The sequence below is a fragment of the Haliotis cracherodii genome, unplaced genomic scaffold (genome assembly GCF_022045235.1).
Source record: "Haliotis cracherodii isolate W230 unplaced genomic scaffold, xgHalCrac1.p SCAF_2, whole genome shotgun sequence".
NCBI classification, from domain to species: Eukaryota; Metazoa; Mollusca; class Gastropoda; order Lepetellida; family Haliotidae; genus Haliotis; species Haliotis cracherodii.
Genome location: NW_027266275.1, coordinates 31643544 through 31656042, shown reverse-complemented (window position 1 = coordinate 31656042; position 12499 = coordinate 31643544). Strand labels below are relative to the sequence as shown.

Here is a 12499-nt window from a genome sequence, read left to right as displayed (position 1 = left end):
TGTGCCCTGTTCCAAAAATCAATCATAGCGCAAAGACGTTTTTTTAACTCCCATTCTTTATCATAATATTACCGCGTTCACATGCACAACATTTACTAACGTAAGTAATTTTGCCCATGTATAACTATACATACGTGTGTATATGTAAGTTTACTATGCGTTCACATGAAAATCAACTTAGGTGTGTAAATTAAATATGTAAATTGTGTAAGGCACACATATTCATCAGTCTGTTTACGGCTTTCAACACAAAACAGGTTGATTTCCAATCACAGTTGAATGAGAAGAGAGGAGAGGAACATGTGTTTCATATAATTTGTACAAAAAGTTTTGACTCCTTGAAACCAAATGAAAACTCTGTATATACAGATAAAAGTTGACTGTTGACAATTTGTTTGTTAATGGCAAAAGAAGAGATATTAATTAGATCATCATCTCACGTTAACATAAACGTTCACATTGCAACACATACACACAGTGCAAATTTACATTTACATTTGCACCTACTCCAGACATGATGCAAATTTGTTCCTGGTGTAAATATACACACGAGTAAACGCGTTCACGTGACAAGTATACTCACGTATGTATTTATACACACGTATGCACATATACACACATATGCTTAGAGTGAGTGAGTATGGTTTTATGCCGCTTTTAGCAATATTCCAGCAATATCACGGGAGTCGAACCCGGGTTTTCGGCATGACGAGCGAACGCTTTAACCTCTAGGCTACCCGACCACTCCACATATGTTTAGAGGCGCGTGTGAACGGGGTAATAGACTTACGACAGTCTAGTCCATTGAGGGACGTGGCATGGGGCCCTGACTGGCAAAGGTTAACAATTCTTGGATTCGACTGGACTCCACTTGTGTCCACGAGGAGAATCGAACCAGCGCCATTGGCGAGCGAACGCTTGAACCACTTGACTACCCCACCGCACATGCACTCAGTAAAGACTGACTCGTATTACACCTCGCATATTACCAAGGTAACAGGAGTTTTCAGTAACACACATTATGGATACTGTGATACCTTATTCATTACTCAAAATAATGTACTATGGGCCGCTGTGGACTTACATTATCTTGCCACGGGTGATATGTATGAAGAATATGCGAACATAATAACGGAGCATATATTAGTGGCACGTATAATTCCAGTTATATGGGAATGAATAATGGAAAAGGCTACAAGGTGTGCGAGAATATATTATTTAGTACTAGAATTTGAATCTTCCGTATCTCCAGGGCCCGTATTTGGGCAGACCAACACTAATCATGGATTCATTCTCGTGGTTTGTAACTCGCATTCTGATTGGCTGTTAATGGAAATCAAGGGCGGGTAATTTGACATCGCGAACCACGGACTTGGATCCAGGAGTGAGTGAGGTTTTCCGAAATGCGACCCCTGGAGATACAGAGGATGTACTATTTGATATTATTTTTAAAAAGGCAAAACTTACCAATTCCAAGCGGCGCCTCTTCATCTTTGCCTGGTTTACCGCAGTAGTCTTTGTCGGCGATGTATGCGACGACAACGAGGATGGGGAAGAACAACAAGGTGACAATGGCCTCCCAAAGGTCAACGTAATCGGGTGTTATTCCTATGAGGATGACCAATAGCCAGAGATACGCGAACAGGCTGAAGAGGCTAGTTACTGCAAACACTTTTACGTTCTTGATCAACCTCTTTTCAGCGTCCGGGACAGTAACAATACACATAGCTGTGATCACCAAAAGGTTGAATGCTGCAGATCCCACGATGGTACTGGGGCCAAGATCTTTAGATTTAAAGCCATTGAAGGTGACTTCTATAACGGATAGTAAGATTTCAGGGGCACTCGACCCCAGCGCCATTAACGTCAAATTGGCCACAGTGTCATTCCATACCTTAATCTCGACATCAATATACCCGGTGGGTGAGGTAGAAGAGTGGATCCGAACCGGTCTAGTCCTGCTGGTGATGGTTTCTATAGCTCGCATGAATATGTCTGCAACAATAGACACTGCCATGAAGCTCCATAAGAGACCAATGAAATAAATGGTGGCTCGCGCGGCTATCGGCCATGTGTACTCATTGACGAAGGGCATCAAGAGCCCGGAATCGGAGCACTTGTAGCTGTCCACATTACACGTGGATGTGGACGTGTTCGGCATGGTGGCGGTGTGGTGTCGTCTGGTACTTTCACAAGGAACTGTCGTCTGCTACTTCGACGAGAAACTGTCGTCTGCTTCTTTCAAATGGAGTCTGCTTGGTTTTCATCTGGAAGACATGGAAACAGAACAGGCATTCACAAGATAATTCAGCTTTCTTCTTCATTTATGATCTGTAAACACTTCAGACGGACGAGGGAGTGTGACGTCTTTCTGTAGCAAATTAATGTTTCAATCTGATCTACTATTCTCAATGCTTTACGTACGCTGAAAAACAAAACCAGGAGCACTTATTGATGCGGCCGTATACATTTCACACTGTATGTATATAGACAATAACGGCGCACCTGTTACATCATCCATCATACTTGCAAAGAAGAACTACAGCATCCCTCGACAAAGAATGTATAGGCAGACAGACCTACAGATGGGTAACCTCATGTCATGTATTTAATAACGGGTGTGATTCTTCACTGAAGCACGGGGTCAAATAGCTCCACATATGCTTATTTCTTATAGACTTGTTGATTGGTTTGTACTTAACGACAGTTATCCATCTCTATGAAAATAATCGAGTCTGGACCAGAAAAAATAAAAGCGACCAAACCCTTTCCATATTCATAAGAAATCTCTGCTAAAAGCAGAGTCAATTGTACAATTCCGACTATATCATGAGCATGTGGTAATGAATCTCCATCAAACAGTGATGACACCGATTGTTCGCGAAAAGGTGAGCGTATCCTGTCACAAGCCCATGCAAAAGCAAGTAACTTGGTCACTTGAAAAAACACACAGTAACATATGGTTCAAGTAAAAAAATAGGATGCTTCAAATTTTGAAATGTCATCCACACGCCTCCCATAAAAAAAATTAAAAGCTTTTACCGAGGCCTTAAATAATGTAACCTTGATCAAACAACCTGTGCACAAGAGTCGTATGACGCTCTTTGAAATGTCCGCAAATGGAGCTGCACGATTGTTCCTCAAAAGTTGCGAAATGTGGACTCCAAAGGCTGGAGCTGGTGGAATATTGTTCCACATAAATGGAGGGTTGACTATTGTGAAGAACATTCCCCTCGTCATACAGTAATGTGGAGAGTGCCATGTCACTCTGAATCATTATTCATAGATCTAAATATGAAACAGATGAGGAGGTCTCACTGGTGTCCTTTATCAGCTGGGTAAGTCAGGGGAAGGGAAATGACTATTTGATGTTTATTGAATGATATCAGATCATCGATATACTTGAAGCTTGAGTTAAACTTCTTGGCCAAATTACCTTGTTTTGACTTTGACAATCCCAGCAGAAATTCCAATCCATATGCATAAAGTAACAGATCAACAAGAAGGAGAATACAATTGGTGTTCGTGGAGATGCCAACTTCTAGCTGTGATTGATATTATGAGCAACGTCCCAAGTCGTCGGGGTACGATGACACCCTCAGTCAACCAAGTCAACGAGCCATACGACCAAGCACAGTGCATCTGAGAGATATCGTTTATTCAGATATACGCCCGATACAGACAGTATATCAGGGAGAAATCGTTTATTCAGATATACGCCCGATACAGACAGTATATCAGGGAGATATCGTTTATTCAGATATACGCCCGATACAGACAGTATATCAGGGAGAAATCGTTTATTCAGATATACACCCTATACACACAATATATCGAGTAGACATCGTTCATTCAGACATACACCCTATACACACAATATATCGAGTAGACATCTTTCATTCAGACATACACCCGAAACACACAATATATCGAGTAGACATCGTTCATTCAGACATACACCCTATACACACAATATATCGAGTAGACATCTTTCATTCAGACATACACCCGATACACACAATATATCGAGTAGACATCGTTCACTCAGACATACACCCTATACATACAATACATCGAGTAGACATCGTTCACTCAGACATACACCCTATACATACAATACATCGAGTAGACATCGTTCACTCAGACATACACCCTATACATACAATACATCGAGTATACATCGTTCATTCAGATATACACCCGATACACACAATACATCGAGCAGACATCGTTCATTCAGACATACACCCGATACACACAATATATCGAGTAGACATCGTTCATTCAGACATACGCGTACAAAAAGGCCATCTATAAACATATAGGTCAGTGGGATGATAGGGCTTAGGACGCGTATGGTTTAATAGGGCCGTTCAGAAGTGGCCCATGTTAAGTCATTCAACCGCGTTGTTCAGGAACACGGTCGCACGACATTCGACCTACTCATTCGTTTAACAACCAGGCAACAGGGCGAGGTAAAAGAGAACGCACTTAGCGGTGAATACCGTAAGATATAAATTTCTTCTGTGCCCAACCTTTTCTGTGGCTTTGGAGTCAACAAATAATCAACGCTTATGGCAACAGGTAGTCAATGTTCCCATTACAGTTAATCCCTATAGAGAACTGTACCACACAACGGTGCGCGTTAACCAACAATCGCTTAAGGCGCCTTTACACAGGGCTGCGACCTTTGTGCCACCTTCAAGCGATCGAAAACTGGCCAGGACGTGCAATGGTCGCCTAACCTAGAAATCATGTTTCTTCAGCAGTTGTTCAGTAGTAACTGCTCGAGTCGTTCAGCGTCTGCAACCACAATGAAACACTGCAGGTACAAGCCCTCTATTTATAGGCATGCTGAGGAGGCACTACAGGTAGTTAAAAGGAGGCAGAAAAGAGGCAGAAGCACTGCCATGGTGTCTCAAGGGTTGCCGTGATCGCCGAAAGGAGGCACGAGGGAGGCAGAAGCATCGCCCAGATTGACGGGAAAATATTTCAGCAGAACGCATCTATTACCTGGCGACCATTGGGCAACCACTGTGCCTTCATTCTACAACAAGAGCAATGCAAGTGCCTCCCTTCTGCCTCCTTTGAGCCACCAACCTCCTTAGCGACCTTTGTGCCCCTTTTTTTGTACATGTTTAAAAATTCACGGCAACCATGGCGTCCATGGCGATGTCTGAACCTCATGTGTACCGCCTTGGAACGACCTAGGCAACCATTCTGCCTCATTTGATCCTCCAACGACGACCTGGCAAATTTTAAGGTCGCACACGGGAGTCACAAGGGCGCCATCCTGTGTAAAGGCCCCATTACGACCATTTTCCAGCGTTTAGGTCCGAGCCTGCCTGACACCACCCTCGATTATCCAGTGCACCATAGAGCTATACACTGGATATTTCAGGATGGCCTGCACGAGCAAAATGGCACGACATCAAGATTGCCTTCTTTGGGCACTCATCTACAAACTGCCATATATATTTATTCAGAACATATATAAATTCAGTATTTGATACAATATTACTTTACCATAAATCTATAAATTTGTAATGTGTGGTACAGTTAAAGGGTTGGAGGGCAGGAAATATCGGCTAATGGGTACATTTGCATCTCAAATGCCTACATACCATTGTAAGCTGAGTGCGGCAGTGCGAAAAAACAACAATAAAATTTATCAACAGTTTCATCAATTCAGTGTCGATTTAAAACCCATCTGGATAAGAGTCTGACATATAACAAAATCGGGGGAAAAAATACTTCAACTTCAGAACTACACGTATGTATATCTCGCGTGTTCGGAAAAAGAGTTAAAACATCTGTTTACACAAGTGGCGAATAAGTGGCTGAGTGGCTGAGTGAGTGAGTGTGGTCTTACGTCGCTATTAGCCTTATTCAAGCAATATTATAGACTAACATTTAGTCTCTGAAATCTTATATTACACAATATCCTTCTTGACTCTAAAAATAAAAAAATTCCCTATGCTGATTTCAGAATAGAGCTAGCTTGAGCTGGCTAGACTTGCTTTTGTATGCATTTCTAGATTATTATTTTTTCATAAAATAAATATATTCCACGGTCATGGTGCAGGACTAGCAATATTACTGCGGGGTGACCTGAAATAGGCTTCATACATTGTACCCACATGGGGAACGGACCAGGGCATTCGTCGTGCCGAGCGAACGCTTTAACCACTTGGATACCCCACCGCTTCAGCTTGTGAATACATGAGTTGAGTTTAACTCCGCTTATAAATTTCAGAAATATCTGGGTTTGGAAGATTAATCTGGGAGAAAACCCGGCGCGATGCAGGTCTTAGACGTTAGACGGCTATGGCTCGAAACCAAGGGTCATTATCAAAGCCCATTTCGGATTCGAACTCACGATTGTAGGATCCTTGCATGCCTAAGGGATGCGACTGAACAACAATAAATAATTTACCACCCGATCCCGTTAGTTGTAAGAGGCGGCTAACGGGATCGGGTGGTCAGGCTCGCTGACTTGGTTGATGCATGTCATCGTATCCCAATAGCGTGGATCGATGCTAATGATGTCAGTTTGGTCCAGACTCGATTATTTACAGACCGCCATCATATGGCTGTGATATTGCTGAGTGCGGCGTTAAACAACAAACAAACAAACAAATCAACACTGTCATCTTTTCACACCTATTGCTTGGATCAATGTTCATTCGATCAACCACTAATTTACCCGATCAATAATTTTTTTCAATTAACAAACGTTGTTATGAAATGTGATACCACTGAAACTTATCAGCACCAATATGACGTCACGGTTGGCGGGTATATTCATACATATGTTTTAGTATATGTCAATACTGTTTATTGGCTCAGAGCCATTCACTCGACATAAACGTATACACTCAATGACAATCTCCCACCCCACACAGAATCTGGCACCTCGTTACTACCATAACACGATGTATTTAGGCGGGTCTGCGTTATTTGAGTTTCTCTTTTGTAATCGCTTGTAGCAGTAAAAATAGAATGGTGTCGTTCGAAAATTATTCACGAGAGTTAAGCAGGCGGGCGACATTTGTGAAAGTGAAGCAGAAAAAAATCAAATGACGGGAATGTTATCAATTCTATTATTTTCGATGAACAAAAGCAGTGAACATTTTTCGTTTAATAAATAGAATCAACTTTTCATAACGATTTTCTGTTTATCGCTTGTTTCCTTTTAGCAATAAATTTTAATTATTTAAAAGATTGTAGATAAATTAAAATATCAACATTTTTTTAATTTTTTTTTGTAAACCAGTAGTACTTAAATGTCGTATACAGGAACTTTTTTAAACGAGTTTTCATGCATGCTGGGTTTTACAAGTTGTGGATTTTAAAGATGTAAGAAATACAATCCAGACTGCAAAAATATAACAAAGTGTAACATGACCAAACATATATTTCACAAAATATAAGTACAAATACCAAAAAACATCGGTTTGTGTAACTGTACATATAACAAACAGTAAACAAATGCTTATTAGAATATGCATGTAGTTTCATTAAACAGAACTTTAATATTGTCTGTCTGATGTTTCTCTTATTAGCTGTGTTAGCTACAGGGTGTTAATGACTCCACTCTCCATACATGATAATATGAGTAAAAATCGGAATCCCTAATAGAATCTATACTGACTAACCAGATGCCCTACAATGCTGTTGCTACGCACGAACATCTCACCTTTAAACACGATAACTCTTCGGCTACACATACATATTTTTTTCAGGGATTAAGATAATCCTCCAAATCATACTGCCATGGTAACGCTTTCTTTCGTCCATTGTTTTCATTACTATTATTGATCCCATAGTCTACCCGTTTCACTCACCTGTTTCACTCCCCACTCTCCAGCGTTAAGGACTGGTTTCCAGTGTGTTTATCTTTGTCGCTAGCACGGTGCAGTGCCGACGTTACGCGACCCTCCCCCGGTTGTTTTTGCCCGTCTCTCCCCCGCCCCGTGTTTTGCGCGTTGCTAGCAAACACCCTCTAATAGACGAGACATTCGCTCAGGTAATCCGCAAGGGCGACAACTGGGACTTTCCCAACACGTTTTCCACACTGCGAGTATGATGGGGTCGTTCCACATGCGTACTTCGAATCAGATCAAATATTCATTGTATAGTTCCGAGGTATAACGTTGAGGAATATGGGGATTGCTGTGGAGAAAATATGTTTTCACATATTGTTTCTTGCCTTTGGAGGAAATTATAAATCAATATGTGAAAAATGATATGCAATTATCATCGTTTATCGAGTTTGAATGAATCAGGATATTCGATCCAGTGATTGACATAATGAGCATCGATCCACCAATTGGGATCGATGACCGTGCTTCAACCAAGTCAGCGAGCCTGACCACCCGATCCCGTTAGTCGCCTTTCACGACAAGCATAACGAACACGCTTATAACTAACAAGGGTCATTTCCTGTATGTTTTATCATTTTATCTGTGTGTCATAGGCCGCCTCTATGGTGTAGAGGATAAAGCGTCTGCCCGGAGAGCGGAAGCTCGGTTGTTTGATGCCGCGTCATACCAATAGACGTTACTTGTTGTTTCCCTGTCTGGCGCTCGGCATTAAGTGGATAAAACAAGGACTGGTCAGCTCGGAGTCAGAATACTGTGTCTGAGTTAGGTATTCATGTTAAACTGCGGCATGATATCTCAGTGGGCTAGCCCTATAAAAAACGGCATTAGTCCGCAAACACACAAACGCACACACGTACATGCACTTTGTCTATATACACCTCGTCAAACGTTTCGCACCACCAAAATTGATAATTAGAAAAAGAGATGGGCAAAGAGTAGCTGGAACGTGAGTGAGTTTGGTTTTCCGCCGCTTTTAGCAATATTCTAGCCATATCACGGCGGGGGACACAAGAAATGGGCTTCACACATTATACCCATGTCGGGAATCGAACCCGGGTGTACGGCTTTAACTAACCACTAGGATACCCGACCGCCCCAGAAGCTGAAAGCGAAACTAAAGCAAAAACAATGTTACTGAATGTCAAATACGATGTTAATCTTATGAATAATATATAAAATGAGCATGTGCAAAGAAACAAAGCATCTTTTTTCGCCAGTGACTACAAGGGCTGTAATTGGGGATAAATACAGGCAGTATAAGGGTAACTGTCAGAAATGAGATGGGCAGATCAACACGTACGTGTCTTAGGGGCATTCACATGGTACAGGGTTTAGTTTCACACTTGAATATTGCGGTTGATTTCATTTGGACCGTTTGTATTAGTGACTTAGACAAAATGTCAATTGATTGTTAATGGTATGATGAATTCAGGGATGTATGTATCGTAGCTGAGTGTGAAATACATGTGATGTGACAGGCATCTCGTCTGACGCGAAAAGAACCGTGATTTTGCAACGCTATCCAACATGGAGGTTCGGTCAAGAGTTTTTATGTTTCGAAAACGAATATAGGGGTATGGGAGTCTTTTCGGAATGATGATTGGTGTTTTGACAAAGAGCAGACACCCAATGGTTTTGTAATTGAACTTCTCATGTAGCTATACGTTATTTGAATAAATAATCACATTTAGAACAGTGAATTGGTAAATTGCGAAAATGGCATTTTTTTCGTTGTACACTATTTTCAGATGTCGTTAGTGATACATATGCTTGGGCTAAAATAGTTGTTAATTGCATCATATTATAGATACTTTCACACAGAATCTAAAACTGTGACGTGTATTTGTGTGTATGATGTATTTTAAGTGTAGAAACTAGGGCTGCAACGATACAGGAAGGTCACGATACGATACGCATCTCGATATTCTGGTCACGATACGATACGTATCTCGATACGCAATGATAAAAAAAACAAGACTTAAAGCATGTCAAGATTGAACCTTTCATGATTTTGGAACAGTCAAAATTATTTTATAATAACAAGACTACTGAAGTTGGAACTTTCTCTAACTTTCCTTAAAAACAATTCAAAGTTCAAACACCAGAAAATAAATAATGTACTCCACCGGTGATACAACTTCAAAGAATTTTATCAGGAATAATATATTCCAATATCGTGTTACCTTAGTTGCAGCTTTTACTATATATATATATATATATATATATATATATATTTCAAATTATAAGAACCACAAGTGTAGCATTTTGGTACTGGTGATTGCTGTTGCAGGATTTTTTTACGTATGGAACAATTTGATCAGTCACCCTAGGGACTTCCCGTGCTACATGTATTTCGATTGCGAAAACGTTATGTTGACATATATTCGCCAAATTGCCACACACATGACTTTTAAGGAGTCAAAGTATGGCATTTTTAATATATGTATCCATTCTCTAGCAACTAAAGTTCGTTTCAATACGTCAAAAGCGGTAATCTGACCGTGGTTGCAGTATCTCTTCACACACGATTTCACATAACTTAATGAAAACAATATTAAATGAAATTTTGAATAAAATTGATAAAATATATTACAAACACAAGTCCAGATATATAATGAACACGTTTTAATAACAAGATAGTATAGTAATGGTATTTAATTGCGTACTTCAGTTCGGATTTGCTGACAGGTATTTCCGGTGTTATGTGCTTGCGGTGATCAGCTGATAATGTTTTTTGAGATGGGGAAAAACATGTCGGTGTAAAACCTGAGCTTAATAAAAATGTAAGTACGTTCCGTATCGTGGCGTATCGATAAATGGGCCCACGTGTATCGTATATCGTATCGTGGGTCAAGTATCGAGATGCATCGGAATATCGGTGTATCGTTTCACCCTTAGTAGAAACGTATTATGGACCTAATCTCATCTTGGTCTACACTACAGTGTACAGTCACATAGCCTGCCGTTTCAAATAACACCATGAACAGTTTAACCAGGAGAACTAGACCAATTCAAATGTCAAAATATATATAATTTGGTACAGTGGTATTCTACGTACTTACTTTTCATAGGTCCTTCATTGAGTGGTGACACTAAGGATACCGAAAACAGGAGTTACCGACGTGAATCGGCGTCGCCATTTTTGTTTACAAATTGACGTATAAATGTCACGTGATTTTCATACGCGTTTTGATTGGCTGCGTTCATACAACTTGTCGCATGAAAATAGAGTATGTCCTATTTCGTACAACTCGCGTCCAACAAATTGCATACGTCAAAAGTTGGACCGACTTGCCCGTTCACACGATGCAATGTGTTGCATGCAACAAATTGTATACAACTAGTTGTACCGTGTGAATGCCTCTTTAGTAACGTTGCACCAATGTCACAGCGTATAAGTCAATTTCTGGTGTAGCCACCCCGTGCACGGATCACATCAGCAAGACGTCTCTTCGTGCTCATGTCAGACGCCTGATCCTTGTCTGAGGGATATGTTGCCATTTCTCATGCAATCTCATTAAAATCAGATCTAAGTTCTCGCTTCCGCTAAACAAAGATCTGAGGACATCCCATTGCGGGTCACGTCAGAACGACCTTTCGCGAACTTTGACCGACCACTGAAACGAATAACAAGAAGTCGATATATCAGCCAATGAGAAAGCAGCTTTCTCGATCTTTACGGCACTCGTTTCAACCTGGCGACTTCCATTTCAGGCTACGCTTAAAAAATATGTTGACACAGTTCTCGATTAAAATTTTGAAAACTTAACAAACGAACATTCCGGAATGTCTAATATATGGTTGAGATTGTATGGCAGTGCTTCCCATGTACTGTGCAACGTCTCCTCCGTTCAAATCTTTATCCCACGGAAGCGAGAGACACTCGACGGAATCAGTCGTACGGGCCGTAACTGTCGTTCGGAATACCTCGTGTTAACGTTTTCGAGATTGCATGATTGGAAAACACATTCCGACTGTCACTTTCATGATCTGGTAAGCGACGCGTTGATTGGTTGGATGAAAGGTCGTTCTGACGTGACCCTTAATGGCATGTCCTCAGATCTTTGTTTAGCGATAGCGAGATCTAAGATCTGATTTTAATGAGATTGTTTCTCATGCAATGCCTGGGTCAATTCTTAGAGGAGGGTACGTGGCTCTAACACAGCTTTCCGAGCCGAGGGAGTTAACTGACTCAGTATAAAAGGTGAGGTGTGATGAAATGGGGTTTAACGTCGCGTCCAAGATTATTGCACTTATATAGCGACGTGCATCTACGTGTGTGTGTGGCTGCTTGTACTAGTCTGGACTGATGCCGATTTATAGTGCTATAACACACTGAGATACCATGCCGCAGTTTAACATGAATACCCCACACAGACACAGTATACTGACTCCGAGCCGACCAGTCCTTGTTTTAGCACCTTAATGCCGAGCGCCAGACAGGGTTACAACAAGTACCATCTGTTCACGTTTTTTGGTGTGACGCGGTCGGGAATCGAACCCCGGACCTTCCGCTCTCCGACCACAGACCTCTCTAGACCACAGAGGCGGTCTTGACTATATAAGAACTAGTCTGGAATTCTGGAGTTATATTTTGGTTGGACTAACACGTC

The 12499-nt window shown here is 41.1% G+C and overlaps 1 protein-coding gene across 2 annotated transcripts in view; it reads right to left on the bottom strand.

The window, feature by feature from the left end:
- Nucleotides 1-7934, bottom strand: part of LOC139469005 (sodium/calcium exchanger 2-like) — a 37611-nt gene extending 29677 nt beyond the window's left edge. For both annotated transcript variants that reach the window (XM_071251141.1, XM_071251142.1), the window contains exons 1-2: nt 7848-7934; nt 1468-2267 (exon numbers count right to left, since the gene is read on the bottom strand). In XM_071251141.1, coding sequence (XP_071107242.1) covers nt 1468-2161 — 694 coding nt within the window. In that variant the 5' untranslated portion in view covers nt 2162-2267; nt 7848-7934. The remainder of the gene's footprint in view (nt 1-1467; nt 2268-7847) is intronic.
- Between the last annotated feature and the right edge of the window lie 4565 nt (nt 7935-12499).